Source organism: Neopsephotus bourkii, unplaced genomic scaffold, assembly GCF_033783945.1.
Source record: "Neopsephotus bourkii isolate Nb327-2 ecotype Australia unplaced genomic scaffold, CSIRO-AGI_Nbou_v1 NB_107, whole genome shotgun sequence".
In the NCBI taxonomy this organism is placed as follows: domain Eukaryota; kingdom Metazoa; phylum Chordata; class Aves; order Psittaciformes; family Psittacidae; genus Neopsephotus; species Neopsephotus bourkii.
The window spans coordinates 10,951,288-10,976,979 of NW_026900624.1; the positions used below are offsets into that span (position 1 = coordinate 10,951,288).

The following is a 25,692-nucleotide window of genomic DNA, read 5'->3' on the forward strand; positions in this document are numbered from 1 at the left end:
CTTCTTCCTGCCATGCTTCACTATCCCTAACGTGCAGTTCTCCACGGTGTCCCCTCACAAAGACATCTCAGCTATAAGACCGTGCCCACAGGCAAATGGAGGGCTTTCAAAGGCACCCTCAGTGCCATTTTCTTAGTGCTAGGCGAGAACCACTTAAACTTGTCAAGGAAAACCCCATCCCATTCAACAGCGTCCAAGAGAAGTACATCTCCAGTTGTTCTGTGTTCATTTCCTAATGCGTTTTCTCGGCTGCACTGATTTATTTCTCACCCAAAGAAGTATGCTTTCTTTTAGTGCTAACTCCAAACAGCTCTTGCTATAGAAACTAGCAATTATTAACTCAGCTTCTCTCCAGCTCAAAGCATCAGACTGAATAGTCGCTTAAAATCCATTCCTGTGAACATTGTGGATGAAAATGCTGAGTACAGCAAGGTGGGCACACCGGAATCGGCCTGTTCCTGCATTCCGTTCTGAACCTGCTTTATAAGCAGTAAATGTGCTCAGTTGCTAACAGGAGACCCTCTGAAGCCCTATGCAATATATTTGTCAGTGACTTAACTGAGAATGTTCCATTTCAAAGGAGGATTAAAAATATGCTGACCCACGGTACTGCTTATATTAGTATATTCTCAGTGTAGTATGGTTCTATTCATACTCGAAACACTTGCATGTTGACTGACTGCAAATAATGGTTCTCTTTCGCGCTTGACATGCCTGCTATGCAGAGCAGGTGATCCTAAAAAAGCCCTGTAGATTTACAATGAAGTAAAAACAGTAGGGGAAAAAAAAAATCTTACTTGAAATAACAGCTGCTTTTCATGTTAGAGGGAACTCAGCGCTGTAAGGCTGTTTTTCAAAAGAATGGGATGGGTTGAGCTCATCTTCCAGAATGCTTCCTGACTGTCTTCTGCTGGTTCTGTGTTCTTCTTGTAAAATACTTTCTGTCATGCAATTGCATAGAGGGAAGTTGATACAGAAAGCTTGGAAAGTCAGAACTGTATATTTTACTTAATGAGCACTGGAGTGTTTTCTCACATGACTTCTGTTCCTTTGGTCTGAAGGTAGCCTTTATTCTCCATTTAGTCTGTTTATATGTAAATAACCCTATTAAAATGACAGTCCAGCATCACTGTTCAATCATACCACTTTGCAATATTGCATGTCTCTATGCAGTAATGTCAGAAAAGCTGTGAGCAGAAGATTTTTTTTTTAATCTCAATCTTAATTCATGTAGTTTTATGTAAACCTTGTAATCACAAAGTCTTATTTATAGAATCTTAGAATCATAGAATAGTTAGGGTTGGAAAGGACCTTAAGATCATCAAGTTCCAACCCCCCTGCCATGGGCAGGGCATGCCTGTGAAATGTGCCTTTTGTCTCTTAAAAAAAACCAACTTTGATGGAGTAAGGGAAAGATGTATGGCTGTCATTAATCTTTCTGTCTCATTTTTCTGATGTTGTGCACTGGAGGAATAAAAAAATCAATAGGAATCAATGGCTGAAAATCTGTAACATCACTCTTTAGCAATCCAAATTTTTTGTTAGTTTTTCTCCAGTTGTTTGAGTAAATCAGGTGTTAGCAGCAAGGAACAGACCTGTTACACAGACATGAAAATACTTTCCTCTTAGTTTTATCTGCTTGTGATGTATCATGTGAAATCTGTAACATCTCATGTTCTGTCTGTCCAGTTGTTGACAGAGCCTTTCAGAAAATACTATCTGCTTGGAAAACAATGAAACAATAAGAAGTCAATTTTTATTTCTGTATCAGTAATGAAGAGCTGTAATTTGAAGTGTGGAAGGAGAGGGAGAAAGCAAAGGGGTGCTTAGACCCAGCCAGTAGAAATTAGATTCAACTACAGTCCAGTTTTATCCGGTGAGATTTGTCTTGCAGTAGTACCATGGCCTGTTTACAGCGCCTGCACGGTACAAAAGATCTAGAAAGCTGGAAGATCCAGTTGTTGAACTCTCCCTGTTTGTGGCACTGTTCATATAGCGCAGAGGCGCCACTAACCTTCACCCATGCTGGCATTAAGCAGGGGGAATGACCCTGATGAAGAAGGGGAGATTGATGAAAAATGAGAGATCTGATATAATTCCTGGATAGTGCATTGGCATCTCACAGGCATAAACCAGGCACTTCTAATTATCAGGTAGCGTTCACTTACAGCAGAGGGAGTGTTAGTTTGCCTCAGTGTACCAGAGGCATAATGCTACCCCTGTTTTCAGCCATGTTGGGAAGAGCTCAGCTACATCCACGCCTGCTGAGTGTGAATCAGTGAAATCAGTCTGGCATATCACCAGTGAATCATGGGTCCCAGTAAGATTGCTAAGATCATGCCTGATTATACAAACATGACAAGTTAGTCGTAAACACTAATCCTAAATTTCCCTGTGCTCTTCCATCAAGCTGCTAGGAAAGACTGTAACTCCAGCCTCGTTTCTTCATCACCAGATTGAAAAAATCAGCTGTCAGTATATAACAATATGAAAAATGCTAGTAGTTTAAATTGGACAGTGGTTGGAGTAGAGATTCACAAGTATCCATGCAACAGTGCTAAAAAGTAGAGTTATGCTTTAGTTACTTTCCTCCTTTATTAGAAAGGACCTGTGTATCTTTCTGGTATGTCCTACACTGTCATCTTTTAACTATGATCTCTTCCTGAATATCAATGTGGATCAAAGCAGAGTGTTATTTTTAAAATGCAGTAGATTTTTGAAGCATGTTAAGCCAAAAAGTAAAAAGGAACTCTTGTTCTGAAATGAATTCCCACACATGGATTTAGTTCCTTGCAGGAACAGCTAATCAGAACAACCTTAAGGCAAAAGAGAGTGTTTTAATTATCCACTTTTAAATGCTTATTAACCAGTTGTCCAGTAAAGGTGAGTAGCAGTATTGATGCCAATAATGCCTTCTGGCAAATTTGTACCATCTGCTTGTTGTAACAGCAACCTCGCATAGAGGGTTCCTTAGTGAGAAGCATCAGCCCAACTATTGGACTAAGTGTAAAGAATCTGCCAGAAGACAAATTATTTCAAGCCTTTTCCTAATATTTATGCACAATAAATGAGGGGCTTTCCTCTCAGGAGGGGTTGTGTGGGAAAATCTGTGTCTTCACTAAAATAAAATCCTGCTGTGTGAGATATGTCTTGGAATCTTTAATTGTTCCCACAGCAGCAAAAATTCCACGTTTATTTCAGAAGAACATTTAGGTGACTCCCAACTACCTCCCAGTGGACCAGGATCTTCCATTGTCCTTTCCTTCATGATACAGTTATCCCTAGAAAATAGCAAGTAGTGTAATACTGCTGCCTCCTTTTTAGAGAGCCTGTTTTTCTCACTCACAAAGCAAACAACTGGAAGCAATTAGCCAGCTCCTGAACTCAGTGAAATTTAACATAACTAACACAGCACTATCTGGCACGGGCTGTCACTTCTCTACAGAACCACTTTAGTGTGCTGTTCAGTATATCAAAAACGCTTGCAAATAGAAGCAGAATTAGGGAAGGTGGGACTGTATCTCACCTACCTCTATTAAAATTCTAACTCCTGTGGTATTCCTCTTAGAAGATCATAAGATGTCAGGCTCTTTGGGAAATGCTGTCCATGCAGACTGTTTTGTTTTCACAAGGTAAATTATCTGGGAAGTGGGGGTACTTTTGAAATATTTTTTCCACCTGTTCTTCTGGAATCAATAGAAAGAACAAAAGCTGGTGCGTATCTTGTGTTCTGACACTTGGAAACAACCAGAGAGCTCTCCTTTTTTAAAGAATTGTCTATCATTCATGGATTATATAATCTGTGTGAAATGGTGGCTGCCAGCTAAGATAGGAAAAAAAATTATCTACCATATCCTGTCCTAAACTGAGTGAAACCATATTAGAACAAACACTTTTTTTCTTTAGTTAGGCAATGTTTCTGTCTCCTCCTTTAGATATGATTTTAGTCTTAAAATCCACACAACAGTGATTTATCTGTAAAATCAGATCTTTTACAGGCACTTCAGAATGGCCACAAAATTTAATACAGGTGACTCCAATTGAAGCCTTAAGCACATGGGAATGAGTAAAAACCTTTCTGTCTGTTAATTCACTTGAAATCACACTTATTAATGAACACTTCCCTAAAACAGTTTTAAGCACAGAAATTTCATACCAGATTTCTATGCCTCCTACATAGTGCTGCAGCACTATAAAGCCTCTCTGCCGAAGCTGTTCAAATATCCCACTGAGCAGAGATTAAACCGAACACATTAAAAATGTTCCAACAATTACTCCCCATCCCCTTCCTCGTTCACCATGTGTGTCCTGATGGGTTTACTGACACAGTTATGCAGCAAGTTGTCTGCAGAGTTGCCATGGGCTTGTTTTTCAGGGACGTAATTTAAGTCCTGAAAACAGAGGGGTTTTTTCCTCTCTCTTGACTGTGCATGATTTCTTATTCGTAGGCTGCATCGAGTGCTTTAAGGTGCCAGATCATGTAGCTTGTTTGGGTTCGTCTTACATCCTTGCCTCTCCTCCCTGACCTAACAGCTCTCCTGGCTACCTCAAAGAGAAGTTACCGTAGTGCCTCACCAGTCCTTAAAAAGAGCATAAAGCACAGTAGTGCACGGCTAACCAGTAGACTTGATGAAAATTCTCCAAATCTTTTTTTTTTTTTCTTATAGGTAATGTTTTGAGGCATTGAAGACCGTGAATTTCATTACCAGCCTCTTTTATGGGCCTGTTACTCGGACCTTGGTATCACACAATTAAATAGTCTGTGCTCCATTACATGTTTCATATTGGCCCACTGGAGGATTTTCAAGGGGCAGCTGTTTGTTACGAAGAAGTAAACGAGGTGGTTGGGTACTGCCAAGTGTTTGTGATCACTGCCAGCTAAAGGAGGCAGGTGATGCTGCACTAAAACCTCCTCCGAGGCGGGCAGCGGTAATCAGTGCTCAGCGGAGCCCAGTGCTCCGAGGCAGGGTCTCAGTGGCGCCACTGCCACCGTTAACGGGCCGTGGCTCCAGGCTTCCCACTCCGTCTCCATAGAGCCGGGCCGCGGCCGCCAATGGGAAAGGCACGCCACAGGTCACGTGACCTTTCGGTTCGCTGGGGTGCGGGTGTATGGCGTCCGGGAGGGAAGAGCGGGAGTGGAGCTGCTGAGAGGATGGAGCCGTCGAGGGGAGAAGGCGTTGAGCCTCCGGGCAGCGGCAGCAGCAGTGAGAACGGCTCCTGCGCCACCTCGCTGTCCGCCAGCTCCGAGTAAGGGCGGGGCAGCGGAGGGCGAGCTGCGGAGCCACTGGGGCGGGGCTGGGGGAGGGAGGGAGGCAGCGGGTTGGGGCTTTCCCCACGCGGGAAAGAGGGCCGGTGGGCTGTGGCTGAGTGGACCCAGTCACTTTTTGTTGGCTGTGTCGTTTATACTAATGGAGAATACAGTTTGCTTTTCGAGACCCTGTCTCTGTGGTGCAGCCCTGACAGTAACGGGGCAAGCCGTATCTCATGGGCTGCTTACTGCCACCCAGGTGGGCGCTGCCTGGAAGGGGCAAGGGAAAGGGGACCTTAGCTCCTGTATTATAAATGTGTTAGTATTTGAGGGGCTACTATTTTAAATGGGCTGCCTTTTGGGAAATGATAGTGAGAACTCTGTAATACTAATCCGTATTTAAAGTAATTTATGCAATCACTGGGGGGTTTGTTTGGTTTTTAATTTCATATAAAACTTACTCTCTGTTCCTTGCATTTTAAGAACTTTGCTTGACAGCTCAAATGTGCGTTTCAAAGTCTATTCAGTGGCATTTTATTTGGCATGTTACTTTCATTGTGTGATGCAGTGAAAAAGAAGATTTAAATGGGAGAGTTGTGAAGTGTGTTTAAGTATATATTGTGTGTTGTAGTGGTCCCATACTGTAGCTCAGACAGACAAAGCTGTTGGATGTACACCCACCATATTTTGTTCCTGTGTTTATAAGTCAGAACTCAACTGTTACATTTCTGCCTGAAGCCATGCCTTATTTACTTATTTATTTGCCTTTCTTCTCCCCCCCGCCCTCCTTTTTTTTTCCTTTTGTGTGTTAGGGTTTTTTTTCTTTCATCAAAAATGCCTATTTCATGGTGTTTTTAAAGTGTGTTCAGGGGATAAAGCTGTCTTCCATAGTTTTCAACATGGAACATGACGTGTAATACCGTTGGATAAATGGAAATGCATCTTTTTTTATCTCTGCACCAACAGAACTGTGAAGCTTTATTTTTAGGTCCCATTTCTTCTGTTGGACCTATAAGACTCCAGCCATCTATGTACAGGAGCAAGAGGTTAAGGTGATTTGTCATGAAAAGGGAAGGAGAAAGAGTGCAATGTTGTGAAGTAACAGGCACAAAGATAGGACTGTTAGTTGTTTCAAGATAATGGCTCTATAGATGATCTGTATGTCATTTTGTAGCCAGCCATATTTGATTAAATTGAAGATAGCAACACCTTAGGAAGAATTTTCTGAAGTAAAAATTACTGACTTCCAGAATAAACTTCTAGCAGTTGAAATTGTGCTGCTTCAGACCACAGCAAATGTGGACAAACCAGGATACGCCACAGAACATTCATGCCAGGGCAAAAACAGAGATATGTCAGTTCTGTGATTTTGTGCAAGGCCTATTTTCAGACAGCTGTGAAATGAACGCCTTTGTGAAAATAGCAGGCTTCTGTTCTGTCTTTGTTCAGAGTTTAACATTCTCTTTCACTAACAGTGATGGGTCAGAACCCCTCTAGGCAGCCTTAGCTATTTAGAGGATGGCAGCTTTGCATATACCAAATAGATGCTGCAGTCTGCAGCTATACTTTGTCATTGCATAGGCAGAGGTTGGGAAAGCTAAAGATGATGATCTTCTGCAAAATATCATATGGGTTAAATTTAATCATACAGTTATCATACATTTGTTGTTGCTTGCTGTAAAACAAGGCTAATAGAGGTTAATCTTTTATTGCTTTTTAATTTCCTTGGGTGAGAACAGTCTTCTATTGTTTAAGAATCATAAGTTAGATTCTTTGTTTCTACTATATATTTCTTACATATGTGGATGATTTCAGTTGGCACAGTTTCTCAGACAGTTATCACAAAGGAATGTCAGTGTAGGAGCAGTGAAACTGCTCTTAGAGGAATGTGGATTTTCCAGGTTTTTATATCCTTCAACCGATATATGCAGAAGCTCAGGTTATTATATAGGTGCCTGTCTTTGCACAAGGGAAGAGAGATGGAAATAGAGATTTGGAAAAAAAAATATCTTTTTTTTTAAACTTTGTTTAAATCAGTTGTGAATCTAGACCAGCCTTTAGGTGTTGTTATAATTGATACTTTCTTGAGTAAGACACTGAAGACATTGAGTAAGAGAAAACTCTGACTTACCCGTGACCATCAAATTACCACAAGTGGTAGCTCTTCTTCTAAAACTATCAACTTGGGCAAAGTAATTAATAAATGCAGAGGAAGTACATGATGTCTGTTCCTGTTTGTAGCATCCCTAGACTTCTCCAAGTCACTGGAGTTCCAGGAAGAGCATAATGCCAATGTTTTCTAGATTCTTAATCCAGCCAGATCCTCTTTTTGAACCCTTAAAGGTGCTATGGTGCAGTGTCTTTGTATAATATTGTCTGTTCAGCTAGACTCTGAAGCTGTATCATTTATCTGTGTATTCAAATTCATGCTCTATTTTAGTAACATACCAGTTTTAAACAAAACTTACATCCTTTATTTAGTAGAATTAGCTTGTTCTAGTATAAAGTATGTCTATTAATTTTACACTATTAATGATAATAGTTATGATGTAAGTCTTCATTCCAGTTTTCCCTCATTTGATTTTTCTCAGTGTGGTCTTAGATTGGTTGAAAGGAAGACCTATTTGTCATCTGGTCATCAGTCAGGAAGAGTGAATTGGCCTTGGGTGTGCGTGAAAATCCTTCTGGGATATAAGGAACACCCCAGATGTTCCTTACATTGCCTCCTAACACTGATTTTTTTTTTTTAATTAATATTTATTTATTTATTTATTTATTTTCTTTTGTGTGTGTGATCAAAAAGCTTTCATAATATTTAGCTTAAATACTTCAGTAAATTAAAGCACTAAATAGTCCTGCTTTGACCATTACTGATCCTCACCCTTCTCTAAGTAATGTTCTCTGTGGTTCATCTTGGGATGGGGAAGTGGACCATTTGGCCTGTTGTCTCTCAGCTATCCTTTCTTGTTTGGGTTTTTTTTCTCAGCCAAAGGACTATGATTTTCTTCAGTCTCCTTCCCTTTAAAACATGTTTATAAACTACTTGCTATTTGTTTCTGTGCTCTGGGCTTGTTCCAGTTACTACATCTTTCTTAAAATGCACTATCCAAAACTGGACATGGTTGACACGCTGCCATTGCCAAATTAGGACAAAAAATTTGTTGTGCTGTGCAGATCGTACTCCTGTTAAGACATCCTGTAGTTGCCTTTTCATTGCAGCAGCTCGTTACAAGTGACTTCGTGATCCATTCCAGCTGCTAAAGCTTTTTCTGTAGCAGCGCTGCCTCTTTAATTTTTTGTTGTGCATTTTTGCATCTAAGCTTGAATATGCTGGTTTGAACTTGCCTTTTAGAAAGTGTAGCCTAGATCTTGTCTTGGGTCTGTTTGCTTGTTTTTGGTATAATGAGGTGATTTTTGAAATGTTAATCTTGTCTGTCTGAAGGGTTTGCAGTACAATCTGTCTTACAAATGAGTAAGGGAAAAAATAATGGGAGAGAACAACCAAGATGACATTTTTTTTTCTCAAAGAGAAAGCCCCATCATGCCCGTGAATGTAATTAGTAATTAAAACTTGTATGTGAAAGAAATGGTTTGGGGGGGCTGGGTTTTTGTCTGTTGGTTTTTTTGGTTGTTTTTTTTTTTTTCAGAAAGGGGAATATTGCTTTCTGCAATGGCTGTTTTCCTTTAAGACATTTGAAGAAACTATTTTAATATCTGGGAGGGATGATTTTCCTTGCTGTATCCATCATTTGTCCAAGAAGAACTCTTGCCCTGATGGCAAACTTAAAGCATTTAAGCTTTCAGTATTCAGGATGCAACTTTTTACCCCTTTATATTTTTTTTATACACTCTCTGTATTCTGCATTGCAGTCTTGCTTATCAGAGGTTTCACTGATCATTCTCCTTTCTTTCCCAGTGACCTTGAGCCTGAATGGTTGGATGGTGTGCAGAAAAATGGGGAATTATTTTATTTAGAATTGAGTGAAAGTGAAGAAGAAACTCTGCTTCAGAACAGCTGTCCAGAAATGCCGGCAGTGAATCATGTCAGGTTTCGTGAAAATGAAGCTGAAGTTATTCAAGAGGGATCACGAAAAGAAAGAAAGTATGAACTGAAGAAATTGACCAAAATGTTGAAAAAGAAGAATCTTTTACCAAAGCATTCTGGTAAGAAAGGCAGTGGAAGCTGCAGTGTGCATTCCACGGGTCTTACTTCCATCTTGAAACACCAATCCGATCAGAAAATGGGTGTCACTGTTCAGCAAAAGTACAAAGATGTGTATGTTTATGTAAATCCCAGAAAACTCCAGAGTGCTGGAGAAGATGAGCAGCACAGGCTTTTGGAGGTCTTAGTAGGGATTGTCCATCAGTCTTCGTGGAGCAGCAGAAGAACAGAAAAACACGGCAAGAAGGATAAAGTCACCAGAGGAACTGGTGAAGAGAGACTTGTAGTACATGGATTGGTGCCAGGTAGTTCAGCAATGAAAACAGGTCAAATCTTGATTGGTAAGTAATTGAAGTTCTGCACTCCTCCTTTAAAATAAAGACGGGGGGGTTGGTTGGATTTAGTTTTTGAGGCAGCTGACTTGAATATTCCTGAGACATAAGCAATTGACTACAAATATTATGGCAGTTCTTGAGGAATTATTTTAAGTAAATGTCATTGCATCTGACGTTTTGTTACCTATTCAGTTTTACTGTATTAGTGGTTTTAAAAACGTGACAAACTAGAAGGTGTTACTGTGGTATGACTATCCTTTTAAATGTACAGAGTGCGCAGCTTGAACTTGGAGCAGCTGCTCCCCCCCACCAGCACCACCTTTAATTTAATGCAGAATTTGCTCAGTAGGTAAGCAGGACTGGAGAAAAGCTGTAGTTTTTGAAATACTGTATTTTGCTTTCATTCTGTACCATCTCCCTTAAATAAAAAGCTTTACTGTATATGCTTTACATGGATTTTGTACTATAAAAATAAGGAAAAAATACTAAGATATATTCATGTTACAAACTTTCTGGAGAGCCTTGATTGGATATTCTTCTGTTTAGCAGGTACAACAGCTGCTTCTTCAGCAGTTAGGATCAGGTGGCCTCCAAATACTTAGTGGGGCTGCAGTTTGATGAGGCAGTGAATCAGTGTAGCAGCTCTCCTCTGTGTTTGTGGGGCTCATCAGACGCTTCCGTGAGCTGATGCAACTAAATAACCTGGCAGAAAACTAACGCAGAAGAAAAACTGCCTGTCCAGTTACTGCTGGTGTAGTAAGTTAAACTTGGGTCATGGAAGGTCTGACAAGCACCCAAGTGTGAATAACAGATGGGAATGAACTCTTGTGGCTGGTAGTGAAGGAGCAGAAGTACTCCTACTTCCAGTATCAAGAGGCCATTAAAGGGACTTGGCGCTTACAAGACCCCAGCCTCGGAAATGGTAGATGTGAGACAGCTATCCTACATCTGTAAAGGGTGAAAGGTTGTTTAATTACCCTTGAATTTGGTCCCTCAGAGAGAGAGCAAAGATGTGATGTTGGTTACAAGATCATGAAAAACTTAATACCATAGTAGCGCAAATCCCACAAAGTCAGCATGAGTACTTTTTGAATTCCAGTGTTGTGTGTGTAAAAAGGCAAATCGTGCTTTGACTAGCTGATTCTTACAGCACGTGGTTTTGGTAGGGATGCTGAAGAATACTCCAGAGGGAAAACTGGATAACTTTCAAATTTTACCAGAAAGAACTGATTAGTCAAAAAGCAGGGGGTGCAGACTGAGGAGGAGAAGAGAGGGAGTTTCATCTTGATCTGCTTATGGTATTTAATCTGATTGGTGCAAGAGTGGGAATTTATTTATAACCTGTAAGTTAATTTTGGGACACAAATTCGTATATAACTGCATGTTTGTATGAGGAAGTGTAAAGTCAAAACTGTGTAGGCAAATACCAGATCCAGGAGATAAAGCTAAACTTCTAAATGGAGATGGTTCTTCAGCTATAGCACTTACGTTTACCGGAGCTAGTGAGGATAAAAACTGTGGGGTTCCTGTTTTATTTTAAATAGAAGAACATTTAAATTAATCTAAAGAGTCTAGCAGATTAATATGTCCTAGGCTATCACTGACTTGCATTGCCTTGTTTTTGCCCATTGGAAAAGATACTTTTAAGGATACCCTAGTTATTCATCTCTTAACTGAGAAAATTAGCTGTATTCTGTGCCAACAGTATAAAATGTATAATTTTGGTATAAAAATACTTCAAATTGTGTATCTATAATGAACACTGAGTACTCTGGAATTTTTATGTGGTGTCTAGAAATAGGGATGATTTGCATAAATTATATGCTCAGGTTTCAGTGCTGTCTGCATAAAGAATATCCAGTTTACAAAAAAAAATAAAAATCTGTTCCTGTCAAAAAAAAGGTTTACTACTTCTGTATTGCACATCAGAGAGCTGGATGGCTATGGTGTACACCCAGAGCCTAATTTAGAAGTAACTGTAGTTTAATGGATAGCTTCCTCATGTCCTCACAGGGTCTGAATTTGAACAGAAAGTGCAAGAAAAATACAGTAGAGCTTTGTTTGTTTTATTTAACAGTAAGTTTTTAGGAATCCTATTGTGAATTCTGGAAACGGTAAAGAGTATTTCTGTGGTCACTACAAAACAGAAGTATTTGCACAAAAGCAGCTTTTGAGCCATCACAGATGAGGAATACCTGATCAGTATGGCATGATGCCTGCTGGCTGGTTTGGTTATAACATCTTCATCTTCATTGAACAGCATATGCATAGATATTAGCCTGTTCATGTTTTGCATTTTAATATTTTAGTAATCTTCAATGGTGCAGACCATTTTTTTTTTGTAGTATAGACCTTTGTGAAGCAAATGCTAAGTGTATTTTCTTTTTAAAAATCCATGCTTTGCAATGACACGTCACAGTCTTCCCAGTGACCAGTTTACAATATGTGCTGCAGGCAAACGATCTTGACTCAGTTACAGAATTTATGTTTTTGCCAATTAATATAAAACTTCACTGTTTCAGGTATTGAGAAAATGAAAACAAGACCCCAAACGCATTTAAAAAAAAAAAGCCTCTTTCCCTGCCTTCTTTAGGCTCAGCTTCAACCAAACATGTCTCTTTCCCCTTTCCATACAGGCTCAGGTACCCTTGCCCTTCCAATGTCAGTCCTCTCTGTGGGCTGTAACCCTTCCCCCAGTGACTGCTGCTCTTTCTTGAATACCTTTGGGCAGAGGTGATGTGGCTCCACTAGCTAAGGGATATTTTGATACACAGTGTGTTGCTTACAGCAGCTTCATAACTGACTGTGAGCAGCACAAGGCAGCTCATGACCTCCTGCCATGCAGGTCCCTCCTGCAGCACTCTGCTACCAAAACTGCCAGTTGCGCCCAACCAAGTGTTTTAATTCTTCTGTCTTTAAAATTTGAGCTCTCCTGATTATTTTTCCCAAGGCTTGGGTTTGTTATATGTTAAATAATAACCAAGTTGCTGATTACGTTGTGTTTTCAGTGGCAAATTAGTTAATCTGCAAGCGATAAGTACAGTAGCCACTTAAATGGCTACGAAGGTTGAATTAGGAAACTAAAATCTCTTCATTTTTCTTCATTCTGAATAAATAGTAAAAGTGGTTATTTCTTTAACATTTTGTAGTAAAAATAACTGGTTCCCCCCCCAATAATCACTCTCCTCAGGTGGCTTCTTCAATTTATTCTGAAATGTGTATCCCTCATAGCTTTGAACACTTAAAACATCTGTTTATTATTTGTGCACTACACTTTAATTTTTTGTTTTAAGATTGCATATGGAAGTTGTAAGCCTTGTTGCTGTACTTCATTAACCAAGTAGAATGCAGGCACTGACCATATGAAAGTAAATACAACAGTTTTGCAGGCTAAAAAAACCCTGCCTCTTTGTAGCTCTCTAGAAAGATGCCATTCTATCCATGCTATCCATGTGGTGTTTATCAGCAACTTTTCCTTCCCTCTCCCCCCCCTATATTTAGCGGTTCAGTATCCATCTTAAATTTTCAGAACAAAAAAGCCCTCCTTGATTTTTAAGTCCTTGCTGTCACTTTCATTTTGGTTAAGATGAAATACAGTTACTTTTATCTCATGGCTTTTAAGTGTCTTTTGTATTTTTGGCAAAACTTTTTTCTTGCTGGAGTTCATTATTAAGAATATGCAAAGCTTGGTCTGCTTTATAAAAATTTGGCATCTCATCTTCAACTCTATCTTCAAAGGTAATAAGCTCCACTAAGTAATCCCTTTTAGCTCCAGACAAATAAGGGTTGTGCTAGGAAATGCCATTAGAACTTTTCCCTCTCTCCTCCCCCCTTCAAATTGAAACGGATCCCATTCACAGCAAGGGATACTTTTAAATATTGCTGGTCATCATCTTTACTATAGTACAAATGCAAAAGGAATTCCAGTAACACTGAAAATACAGGCAAACTCTTTAGCAGAGCATCCTGTTCTTACCCTCTTCAAAATTGCCTTCTGCTCTTAACTGCTCTCGTCACTGAGTATCTGAACAGTTTGCATGAATTCTCTCTCCTGATCTGTTGGTATGCTACTCAAAAAAGTGTGAAAACTACACAGAGGTAGGGATTAATCTTGGATGGCTGTAAAGATGGGCTAAAATAACCCAGTTCTGCGCAAGTATGCCAAAGATGCAGGCTGTTGTTGAGGGGTTCAGTTGAAAGGTCCAGTCCCACCCTCATTTACTGACAAGTCATTTTCTGTGGGTTTCTAATTCAATGTAGAGTGTTATGTAGGAGGATTGTTTATTTTCTTTGAGTAAAAAAAATGTTTAAGTAGTAAACTTTGTTTCAATAGTAAAAACACAGATACTGCCCTTGCAGTTCTGAAGTTCTGGTAAACAAGGCCATCACTGGGAAACTTGGCTTTTGGTAGACAAAGCCAAGTATATCAGTTACATTCCTATAGCATAGACCACCGGTTTAAAACAGTAATCAATTTAAAATATTAAGCATCTCACAATCATCTTCCAACAGTCAAAGTAAATGCTGGTTTTGTCCTTTGCAGAGCATAGAACTAAGAGTCCTGTCAGAAAAACATCCTTGAAAATACCTAAATACTAGGAGAGTTTGAGATTTTTCATTAGGAATTGCCATGTACAGTGTACTTGTTGAAGAAGCTCTCCAAAGTAGAGTGGCTGGGCATGCAAGCAAGAAATACAGAGTTTGCTTAAGCTTTGCTGTGTTCTCACTGTGGAGTTTATGTTCTTTTAATCTCCTCTTGAAGCATAACAGCATTGGTTTGGGTGAAAGCAGCCTGCTAACATATAAAGCAAGTAATTGATCTGGCTTTCTTCAGCAGAATGTGTTCCATACTTTGCCTTTTTTGGAAAGGAGTATGTGAACATTTGTAAGTACTTCCACCGAGTCATTACGAAGAACAGAGGAAACCAAGTATCAGGATTTCATGGAAAAAGTGTCTTTGCTTGTCTCCCAGTATGGAAGCAGTATTTAGTTATTGGGCAGCATCCCCTGGCTTAGTGCAAAGAGGGTCTACTTTCAGAAATGGTGTTTGCAGATTTATCTTTAAGGTATGGATATTTAACAAATCTAAGTCCTGTGTGTCCTGGCGAAGTGTCAGGCAGTTCTGGAATAAACATTTTAGGGATGCCAGCAGCCCCACAGACTCTTCTAAACGTTGTCTTAATAAAAAAAAAAAAAATGAAAAAAGGAATAATTTTATCAGCTGTGTGCAAACTAGGTGGTTGAGATCAGTAGGCACTGTTCTCAATTACTACTGAGTGGATGGGACCAGCCTTTTCTAATGAGAAGATGGAAAGAGCAAAGAAAATAGGAAACAACTCCTGCCTCTCGTCTCTCTTCAGTTCCATCAGTCTAGTAAAATTCAGTCCTGCTTGGCCTTGTGTGGAGAATGTATATAGACATCTTACAGGGTTCTTTTGTGGACTGAAAATTTTCTTATAATAAGTAATAGAACTCAAAAGCCTGATTATTCATTATTTGGGGATTCAAAAGAAAAAAGCATGCTCTATTGCTTAAAGAGAAGGACATGTATTTTTCTAAAGATAAATCTATTGACTGAAGGTCTGATATCCTGGAGCTGTGTGAAGAAAATTTATTTCCTCTTGCTGTTGCTCACAGTGTTTCTAAAAATGGAATTGAGACTTTGTTCTAATTTTCTTCACCTTTTGACATATATGCTGGTGACTTTTCTGACAGAAAATAGTGATCTTATTGCTAGTAGAATTGCAAGCCCATTGGAGCAGGTCAGGTGCTATTTTATACAGTCAAATTTTTGTATACAACTGTATTGTTGAAAAAGAAAAAAATTACATTATTTTACATCAGGCTTGAAAATGACATTTTATACAAATGTCTGCTTCTTGTCTATGTCAGTATATACATCCACTTCAGCAAAGGGTTCACTTTGATGTCCCTCCTTAAGAAAAGTAGTTGGAGGGTTTTTTTCACCCATCCATAGAGCACAAAAATAACTGAAAAGTGTATTAGCAGTACCATCTGTACAACTTTTTTCTTTCTACTAGTGAAATGTCTCTCTACATCTGAAATTCAATAGTTTTAGTTTAAGAAAATTGGGCTTAACTCTGCAAACCATCAAGATAGAGCAACAATTGAAAACACTGTTCACTCTCATTTTATTTAACCTAAATAGATTAAGCAGTAAGTGATACTAGATTAAAATTTACACATTTATGCTATCCTTTTTACAGACTTAATGTCTGAAGTCAGCCTCACTTTCTGTAAGCTTTTCACACTACTGAAGGGGAAGAAACAATTCTCAAAGCAAGTAGATGTAAAAGTAACAAAAGAACACTTACATATTTAAACTTGTTCACTGGCATTAATTATCACACTGGGTAGATCCTGTGGTCATGTTCTGCTTTGAGATATCCTGTGTTCATCTTTTACATACTTCCTATTGTGTCAGTGATGCCTTTCATTCTGTTACTTCATAGTCTCTAGTCCTTGAATGCTCTTGTGTTTTGCAAAAAATCACCAAAAAAAATCACCCCATCACTACCTCCCACCTCCAATTCTGGAAAGTCTATACTGGTAAATACAGTTTACCAGTATAATGACATCATTGTCTCAGTTGTACGTCAAGTTGCAGTTCTTTAGTAGTGATACAGCATTTTCTGGCAAATTGAAGGCAGCCTTACCAGCGCTGTTTTGGCTTAGGGAAAAAAGTGGCTCTGTATCTTTGAGAAAGCTGTTCCATTTATGGTACATAATTACGTTTTTACAAATTGAAGGCAATATAAGTATTTACTGCTGCAATTCAAGTTTTACCTAGGTACATTAGGACTTGAATAAATAGAACACTTGTAAATACTGATTGCTTTCAAAGCGTCCTTACGTAATCCACCCTGGGAGATGCAGTTCAAAAACACTTTTGTAAGTTCTAAAGTGCGTGCTTTGCAGAATGTGTGCAGCTCCTTTGAATGGCTTTGTGAATCAGATGACTGTCGTCTTTTTAACAGAACTAGTAAGGTTTCTAGTAAAGCAAACGGAGCACAAGCCACTTATGTTTAAACAGTGCTCCAGATGAGTACAAGAGCAGTTTATGCTTTCTCTCATAGTTGTGAATGATGATCTTTAATACAGTGTTCTTCAACAAAGGACATAGTAATTCTGTTTATAATTTTTCTTTGTATTAGAGTAGCTTGAATGCTCTGCTTTTGATGGCTGATTTTCAAGCCCTGGGGCTCTGGCATGGACTTACTTAATTGCTCTTAAATGATGGTTAACTTTCAGTTTTCCTGTCTTTGAATTATTGTTGTGTTGAAGATTTGATAGGCTAAAACTTTGCTGTGCATCAAGAAATGGAGAGGTTCAGCAGAGAGCTACTAATACTTGAAATAGAAAAAAAGCAATTAATTGCAAGGATTGATAACATTTTTTGTGTAATAAAATTTAACCATTTTTTTCTTGGCTTTGCTGTAAGAAAGTAGGAATACATTTTCCTTCAATGTAAAATAACTGTGAGCAGTTGGTTGTTACCCAGTGTATTAAAAGAGGATCGTTGCTTGCATTTGGGGGGGATTTTGTTTTTATTTTTTGTCATGATGGTTAGTCATGAAGAATATTCTTTCTCTCATTGGCCTTAAATGTGTGTTACACCAATTTTGAGCTATCAGCCTAGTACCTGGGAAGAATTCCAGTTGTATTTGATGGTATTTAACAAGGTAGAAGATGGGAAGAATAATAAATAATCAGGATTCTTCTAAACTTTCGGATTCCATTGTCGTTACGAGATTCTCAGGAAATTGAGAGGCCGTAGAGACACAGATTCTTCTTTTCCTTACTATGCATGTCATTTTCATCCCTGAATTAGTCTGAGCTGATCAAGTCTTCTCCCAAGAAAACCTGAAATATGTACTGAACCTTACAGTTGTTCAGTGCTTTATTTCTGCAGTTGAGCACATTTTTGTTGCCAAGTCAAGGCTTAAAGTGTTAGGTATTCAGTCCAGATGGCTGGAGAAATACTCAGTTTTGAGACTACAGAACCTTCTGCTTTCTGCTCTAGCTGCTTCTGCACCTAGCCTTTACCCCATCTTTAACCAGTATACATGGGTTCTCCATTTCCCTGGTCACTGCAGTGTTCCATGTATCTCATCACATGTGATTGCGTTTTTATTGAGCACAGGTGAATAGAATTGTAAGAAGTACTCTGGATGGGATTGTCTCAGGTCTTATATGCATTCAAAGGAAATGCTTTTCCTAGTGCATCCAGGTATTGTGTTTGTCTTTTTGTCATGTAGTGTTTCTTGGCTACCTTCTTGAGAATTAATATACTATTCATTCTACTAATCAGGGCCTAGAACTTGTAAGCTGCTACAGGAAGGGGTGAGTTTTGGTTTGCTTTTGGAAGCAGTAGTGTTTCAGCGGACATAGCAGTGGAGAAGGATTGGCAAGTAAACAGGGGTGGTTTTGGAGGGAAAAAAAGTAAATCTTGGACATAACTTGATGGGTGAAGTGTTTTTTTTCTGATCAAGTAACACCAGTGACATAAGCCTGGATGGAGGGGGGAGGCTTTGACAGTTACTCATGTAAAATTATACTAGTGTGGCAATAAGGCCTTAAGAGCATTGAGGTAATAGACTGATGTTTCTAAACATGCTGAATGTTTCACATAGGAACCATCTACATGTAACAAAAAGACATTTATGATATTTTGTCATATTTTTAAGACAAAACACTTGGATTTGTATTGTGTAATGCCATCTAATTTTCTCATGCTTTTTGTCTTCTTTATCTCCAGGAGATGCTCTAGTTGCTGTAAATGATGTTGATGTGAATTCTGAAAACATAGAAAGGGTTCTGTCTTGCATTCCAGGTCCTATGCAGGTACAGTAGTTGAACTTTTACTCCAACTGTCCTCTGTAAAAACTGATATTGTATCTAACCCTTTTTCTATAGGAAACAGAATTTAGGTGGTCTTTTTCTTAGAACTTCTTCATCCACTCTTTGAACACATTGGTTGACTTCAGTCAAACTTAGAGTAGAAATTTCAGAGTTTGATTCTGGTAAGTTTTGTCAAAAATAGGTAGGTGCAAGTGACTCGAGCCAGTGTCCCATTAAGACACATCAGGCATAGTCCAGCAGTTACATGCTCTGTCATTAGCCAGAGTCAGAAAGTATGTGCAGCATTGTACAAGAGGTAGCAGCATACCTGTAGGTTTAGACTAACCATAACTCCTGATTTTTTTTTTTGCCCACTGAGAATATCAAGGGATTCTGTGCATGCAGGATGCTGAGTATTTATGTTTCTCTGTGAGAACTAGTGCATACCTGTGTGAAAAAGCAAGTTTTGTTGCTTTTCTTGCTCAGAAAACAGCTTGATTATTACATTGCCACTTGCATCAAAATTAATTACTTGTTGTTGAATACAGGGAAATAACTCCTTTGAAACCTGCACAAACTTTTAACCAGTGATACTTGTAGTTCTGGGTAAAGATGGCAAGAATGGTTGTTCTGAGAGTTGTTCTTTTGAACACTCTGCTCTCAGTGAACAAAGGACAAGGTTATCTAATACTATGATGTCTTGCTCCTGGTGGGTAATAAATAGAGCTGGAGATGTGCAGTCTGGCGGCAGCATGTCTGAAGCAAGATACTCATGTCTAGCTTAAAAATATGTCAACTGCAGGATAGTAGTGGCTTTTTTTTTGTCAATTACCATTCTTAAAATGGTAATAGTTGCTATGAAAATACTTAATAAAATAAATATCATCAATACAAGAGGCTTACAGACCACAGGAGAGTAAAATGAAGCCTGAACTAATAAGTATCTCTATTAAAGATATTTAAGAGCATTTAAATGGGAAAACTAATAACTGCTTTCTTATTTAAATAGAAAAATAAATTCTTGGATGTTTAAAGAGCTTTTAGATTAAATGCTCTTTAAGATCTTTCAAAACTGAATTCTATCAATCTCTATCACTAAAGATTGATAGAACTCAGGATTAAAAATTGATACAAAAAAAAACAACAAAACCTGACCTGATCAATAGTGTTCCTTCCCCTAAACCTTCTGCACATATCTGTTTCTTCTAGCTGAATTGGAGCTATAATGAAGAATTAAGTAATAAAGAATTAGATAGCTAGTTCAGAATTAAACCAGGAGAGTATTAATTACCTTGGTTGTTGGTAGCATAAAATTAAGTCTTTTGAATTACTCTGCTTAAATCCACTTCCTGGATTTAAGGAAGGTAAAGTAAAAGTTGCAATTTAGGAAACTGAGCAGGTTAAAATTATCATGTCTCTTACAGTCTGCCTGTAAACTCATGGTAGGTTTTTTTCAGGTAGAATATATGAGGTGACGATAATAATAGAAATCTTTTACTTTCCAGAGATGATAAGTTTTTTTAAACATGCTTCCGTTCACAACTTACATAGTGCCTGTAGAACCACATCTGCAACTGCAGTATGATTATTAGTATGTCAGGTCAGGAAGCTTTCCAAGATGTTTGACAGTATGAAGCTTGCCTAAGCTACCAGAGTTGTGGTCAGCTATTGGCAGAGCTCCATGGTAGAAAAACCTTGTCTTGCCTGTATTTGACCAAATATGGAGTTGCTGTAACTGTTATTAAATACAGAATGATTAAAAAAACAGAAGTTATATAGTTTATGTAATTGTATCTTTGCTAGATTAGAGTATACCTATTATTTGTTGCTAAAATGCAGTGCAACCCTTTATATAGTAGTTACTGTTAATGTAGCATTAATGTTTACATTGTCAGTAAATCTGTCAAGTAGGCAGCGATTACTTGAAATGTGTAACTGTTTGTCATGTTGGCTTTCCAAAGCCTTTTATTAAAGTGCAATTATTCTTTTTTTTTTACTGTGCAGTTTGAGTCAAGCCAGACTGATTGCTGAAATACACCAGTGAAGAATTTAAATACATAGCGCTGAGAGGGTTTTGCAGTGTAGAACACTGTGCTGCTGAAGAAAGAAAGGGTGGTTGTTTCTAAGAATTAGTAATAAAGATGGCCTTTATACAAGCAAAATTGTTAATGTATTCTTATGCATCACATGTTGCAAAATATCAAAGAAAATGCAGTTTAAAGCAGTTTTACTGCAGTTATAAGTTTCAGAAGTGAAGTCAGTGCTTTTCTGGGCTCAGTATTAAAAATTACTGGAAGTAATTTCAGAACCTGACTACCTAGATTATCTCAGTTGCAGTATGTGGCATAACAGCTCTCATTATTATATTTCCAGAATATTGTTAACCTTACCTCAGTTTAGGTAGACTAGCTTCTGGGCATGCAAGATAAAGTGATATGCTGCAGTCTATACAGTTCTAAATTCCTGTCATCAAAATAGCTGCTGTTTCCTAACACCACAAGACAGAGAGGACAGAATAGGAAAGGGAAGATATTCTAAAGAATATATTTTTTCTTACCCTGACACTTGGAAGTTGCAGAACCATTTTACCCAGAACTTTCTGAAAATACTCAGCCTAAGGCAGACATTCAGAATCAGAAATTTCAGCTTGAAATTTTGACTTAGCGTTGTGCAAACCATAAGCATATGGAAAACAGAGACTTAACAACAGGAAACAGCAGGCAGTTTTAAAAGGCAGTCAATGCTACCAGCTCTGGCTGTAATAAAATCCATATTCTAAGACATACAGCTTTCTTGCTGATATACAGAAAGTACGCCTTTGAACAAACTGTAGCAGCCTTCCAATACGTAAATGAGGTCCACAAAGGTGATGGAGAGGCATGTAGTGACAGGACAAGGGGGAATGACTTTAGTGGTGAGGCAGTGGCACAAGTTGCCCAGAGAAGCTGTGGCAGGGAGTTGGAACTGGGTCTTTAAGATCTCTTACAACCCAAACTGTTCTGTAATTCTGTGAAATAAAATACAGAGTGACCTTCCCATCCTACTTTTCCAGCTTCCAGCAGTCAATAGTTACAGCAGTCAATAGTGACTTGTTGGATCACTTACAAGTTTGTACCTTCTTTTTTAATCTAGTTCTTAAAATTCCTTTGACCTCCATAGCATCCTGTAGCTGTGATTTACAGAACTGATTTGTGTTACGTACGTTTTTCTTGTTTTTCAGACTGCCATCTAATGAAGCACATTTCATACTCCCAGGTTCCTGCATTATGTCCATTTATCATTCCTTGACTTCAGAAAGCTCTGTCATGTTCTGGTTTCTGCATCTTTCCTAAGCAGAAAAATTCCCATCCATGCACCTCCTAGTTTGCTGTTACTGTCCCTTCATCAATGCCTTCTTGCAGGTTGATTAAATTCTTTTTTACAACTGTTCTAATGTCTTAGTGTGCATGCTGTATAGAGTTAGGATACTAATATTTTTTGTGCTTCTCCCATTCTTCATTTCCTTTCCTGTTCCATTTTCTGCTGTGCATAGAACTGATTTTCTTTAGGTGAAATGAAATCAAAGTTGTGAAAGACTTCATCAGCATTTACAGAAGGATACTTCAGTAGTCATATCTAATCAGATCCAGTGTACTGCTCAGGATGAAGATTGATTTCTCCACCATCTTAAAAAAGTGGGGGTGGTGGTGTTAGAGTACATAGAAATGTAGTTTCTTGGTAATTTCTATTGCGGTATTTTCCAGCTTAGATTTCCAGCTTAGATTTTTTTATTCTTTTTTTTTTTTAACAGTACTTTTTTAAAGGCAGGAAATAGATTAGAACTTGTAGGGAGGAACAGAAAATGTCATGTTTCAAGCTATTAGAATCAAGAGTCAGAAAGGAACTTGTCAAATTGTAGAGAGATCTTTCTCAAAACACAGCGATTTCCCATCTGAGTGGGGCAGTATTGTCCACAGAGGGGTGGGAGGCAACATGGATGCCTGCAGGAGGAGGAAGAGTTAAAGTTCTGTTTGACCCCATTTCTTTTGAGCTCTTGCTTGGACAGCTGTCTGGTTGTGTCTAAGACAAGACAGATTCAGTTTGGGTTACTTTATTTTTAATCAAGGGACTCAAAGATAGACTGCAGCAAGAATTACATCTGTGCGTCATTAGAGTAGAGACTGTAGCCTAAGTGTCATGAATGAGTGTCCATAGACAAGATCTAGAAGTTAAGAGAAGTAACTATTCAGCCTTGAGGAAATCTGCAAGAAATTACACAGGGTATGAGGAAAATCCTCTGAAATACATGCAGATGGCATGACAGAGAAAGAGAACCGAGTCACTGAATGCCAGAGGAGAAAATATACATCTATAAAACTGTGAATGATCAAGTTACTGGGACTTAATAAAGCCACTGCTTTTAGCGGGGTGTTTCTGCTCCTTGAGTCCTGTTAATATGCAGTGTAATTAATCAAAATTGAAATAATGAGGAGGAAGCGAGGGATGAGTTACTGTCAGAGAAGAAGCGAGGGATGAGTTACTGTCAGAGAAGAAAATGGTAGCACATGGCATGAGAGAAGCATTGAATGCAGTGCTGTTACAGGGAATGGGAAAAGAGGAACAAGCTGACAGCAGCCAAAATGGGAGAAGAAAAGATTAATGAGAAGTGTTGGGAGGGAATGAAGTGGGAAGGCATCAGCCGGTGCCATAAATGTTGTAACTGGAAGAGCTGATGATGGCACTTCTGTCTGATCTAGGTTGATAGGCAGTGGGTGTTCTAAAGCATCATTATTTCTTGTTGGCACTGCTCACAGTTACGAAGATGTAAATTGTCTGTATTTAAATGTATAAATTACCTCTGCTTGGGCTTTTCAAATTTGCTGCAACTGGGAAAATATAAGCCTTTTTTGTTGCATCAATCATTAGGCTAAACTTCCAAGTTTAGAACTTCCCAGTCAATAGGTATGTTAAGGATACTTCAAGGCAGACAAAAATCTTGAGTAAAAGCATACGAAGGAGGGAACTGAGAGTGTGCCTGCTTAGTCCAAATAGATGCATTTTTACTCACTTTGAGCAATGATGAAAACTAAAGTTATCATCCAAGAAAATAAATCAGTTTATTCTTTCTGAACATTACAATTTTATGCTCAGTCAAGAGCAAGGTATTTCTCACAAATCCTTCTTTCATACTTAAAATTAAGTGTTCATTCACCAAAAAAAAAGACTCTTTTTATTTCACCACTGCTGGAACACCTACCAAACATGATTTTTGTAAGGCAGTCCTCATAAAAAGGAGGTTTGTAAAGCAAATTTCCACGCCAAGTGTGGACGTTGTGTTGCTTGTGACCCCCGAAATATAGACTTACTCTAAAATTCCTAGTGTTCACTTTATTTGTGAAACAAAGAACACTAAACAAGTAATTTTTTGACAAAGTAAGGTTGATCATTGGAACTTTGTTATTTTAAGAGCTAATTCTCTGTGCTTTGCAGTTTTTCCATCTGAAGACAAAATGTATCAAGTGCTGTAAATCATTTTTACACTTCTTGCTAGTTGTGTACAGTTGTCAAATACAGCAGCAGAACTTACTTGCTGACTTTACAGTTAAAAAAAAAAAGTTAATCTACTGAAATGTGGGCACATTGAAAGAATTGCTGCTGAGTGCTACAAATTAGCAGACTTCCAGTCTAATGTAAATTGATTTCCCTGTGCAAATGTACCTGTCAGTGCACTTGAATAGCAAAGCAATGTTCATGAAAGAGCCCTGAGGATAAATACTTCAAAGTGCTGACATTCTGAAAGAAGTCAAATAACGTGTGTATTTCCAAAGCATGGTAATAGGTTTTGTGTTCAAACAAACCCCAGAGCAATATTTTTCCATTCTCAAACCCATAAGAATTAAGTATGAAAACACACCAAACCACATGCTTACTCATATGGTTCATAGAACATGTGATAGCTGCGTTTCTTCTTAATAGTAGGTGGCTCTGTAATGCTGAATATTTATCTGGTTTTCTTCAAACGGCAGGAATTTTTGAATGCTTACATCTTTGTCAGTAAGACTAAGAAAACTTAAGGGCTCAAACTGCATTTATTCCATCTGGGATTGGAACATAATTGTAACAGCCTCATTTTCACAAGAATTAATTATCTCAATAGGTTAAACTTACATTTGAAACATCAATATTTGAGCCTGAAGAAACTTCTCAGCAAAGGTATAAACGGGCACAGTCAAGTATGAACAATCTGGTTCAGCTTTTGTGGGGAGAAGACAGCATCGACCATCAACAGGCTCTGCAAGACGTGCCTCATATTGTTATGTTCCTCACACTGAAACTGGACTCTGAAACATCTAAGGATGAGGTATGTGACCAACTAAATAAAACTGAAGATGAAAGGTAACAACTGACAACAGCAACCGCTACACCTTTTGATATTAAATAAAAATAAATCTTACTGATCATTTTGAGTCATGAATAGTCCATAAAGTGTCCATTTTGACAGAAATAAGGCTTGAAATTCTGGGGTGGGTGGGAATTACCATCACTGTTGACAAACTCTGGATTTGAAATCTCTTTGGTGCTGAATATCTTTACATGAAGAGCCTTGAGGTGTTAACAGGCAAAGCAGGGATCAGTTAAGAAGGTCATGATTGTCTCTTAGATGCTCACTGAGCTGTTTTCAATATGCCTCTCAAACTATGAAATCTGCCTAATCAAAAAAATTTTCCCCAGCAGGAGCTGTTGGCAGACCACATACATAGTCTGCCTAGCTCCTCCTGTTTTGAAATGCTGATGTGCCTTTTTGTAGACGATTCTCCTATGTTTACCGTTTGCAACCAACTGTAGATTTTCACTTGAGTGACGTTTTTGAGCTACTGGAGTTCTTTTCCTTTGTCCTGTAAAGCTTCCTTTCACATCTCTTTTCTTTTCATGTTCTTCAGGAGAATATTGCCAGTGTAGGTATAACCCATTGTAAGTTTTTGTGTAGATGTTGTTCGTGATGTAGCCATAGTTACAAATACTACATTCAGAATGCTGGGACACAGAACAGCAGGGAGGGCTTAGTCTGGCTTCTTACCCTGCTGAGAATGACAAATGGACAAAGT

General features: G+C 38.5%; 1 protein-coding gene across 2 annotated transcripts in view; it reads left to right on the plus strand.

The window, feature by feature from the left end:
- The window catches only part of INTU (inturned planar cell polarity protein), a 47,341-nt gene that overhangs the window by 790 nt on the left and 20,859 nt on the right, over positions 1–25,692 (plus strand). The window contains exons 1-4 of one of the 2 annotated variants that reach the window (XM_061360302.1): positions 5,054–5,247; positions 9,165–9,751; positions 18,525–18,610; positions 24,744–24,947. In XM_061360302.1, the coding sequence (XP_061216286.1) occupies positions 5,054–5,247; positions 9,165–9,751; positions 18,525–18,610; positions 24,744–24,947 (1,071 nt within the window). Of the gene's footprint in view, positions 1–5,053; positions 5,248–9,164; positions 9,752–18,524; positions 18,611–24,743; positions 24,948–25,692 lie in introns of those variants that run through there. The other variant, XM_061360309.1, reaches the window with a different exon arrangement.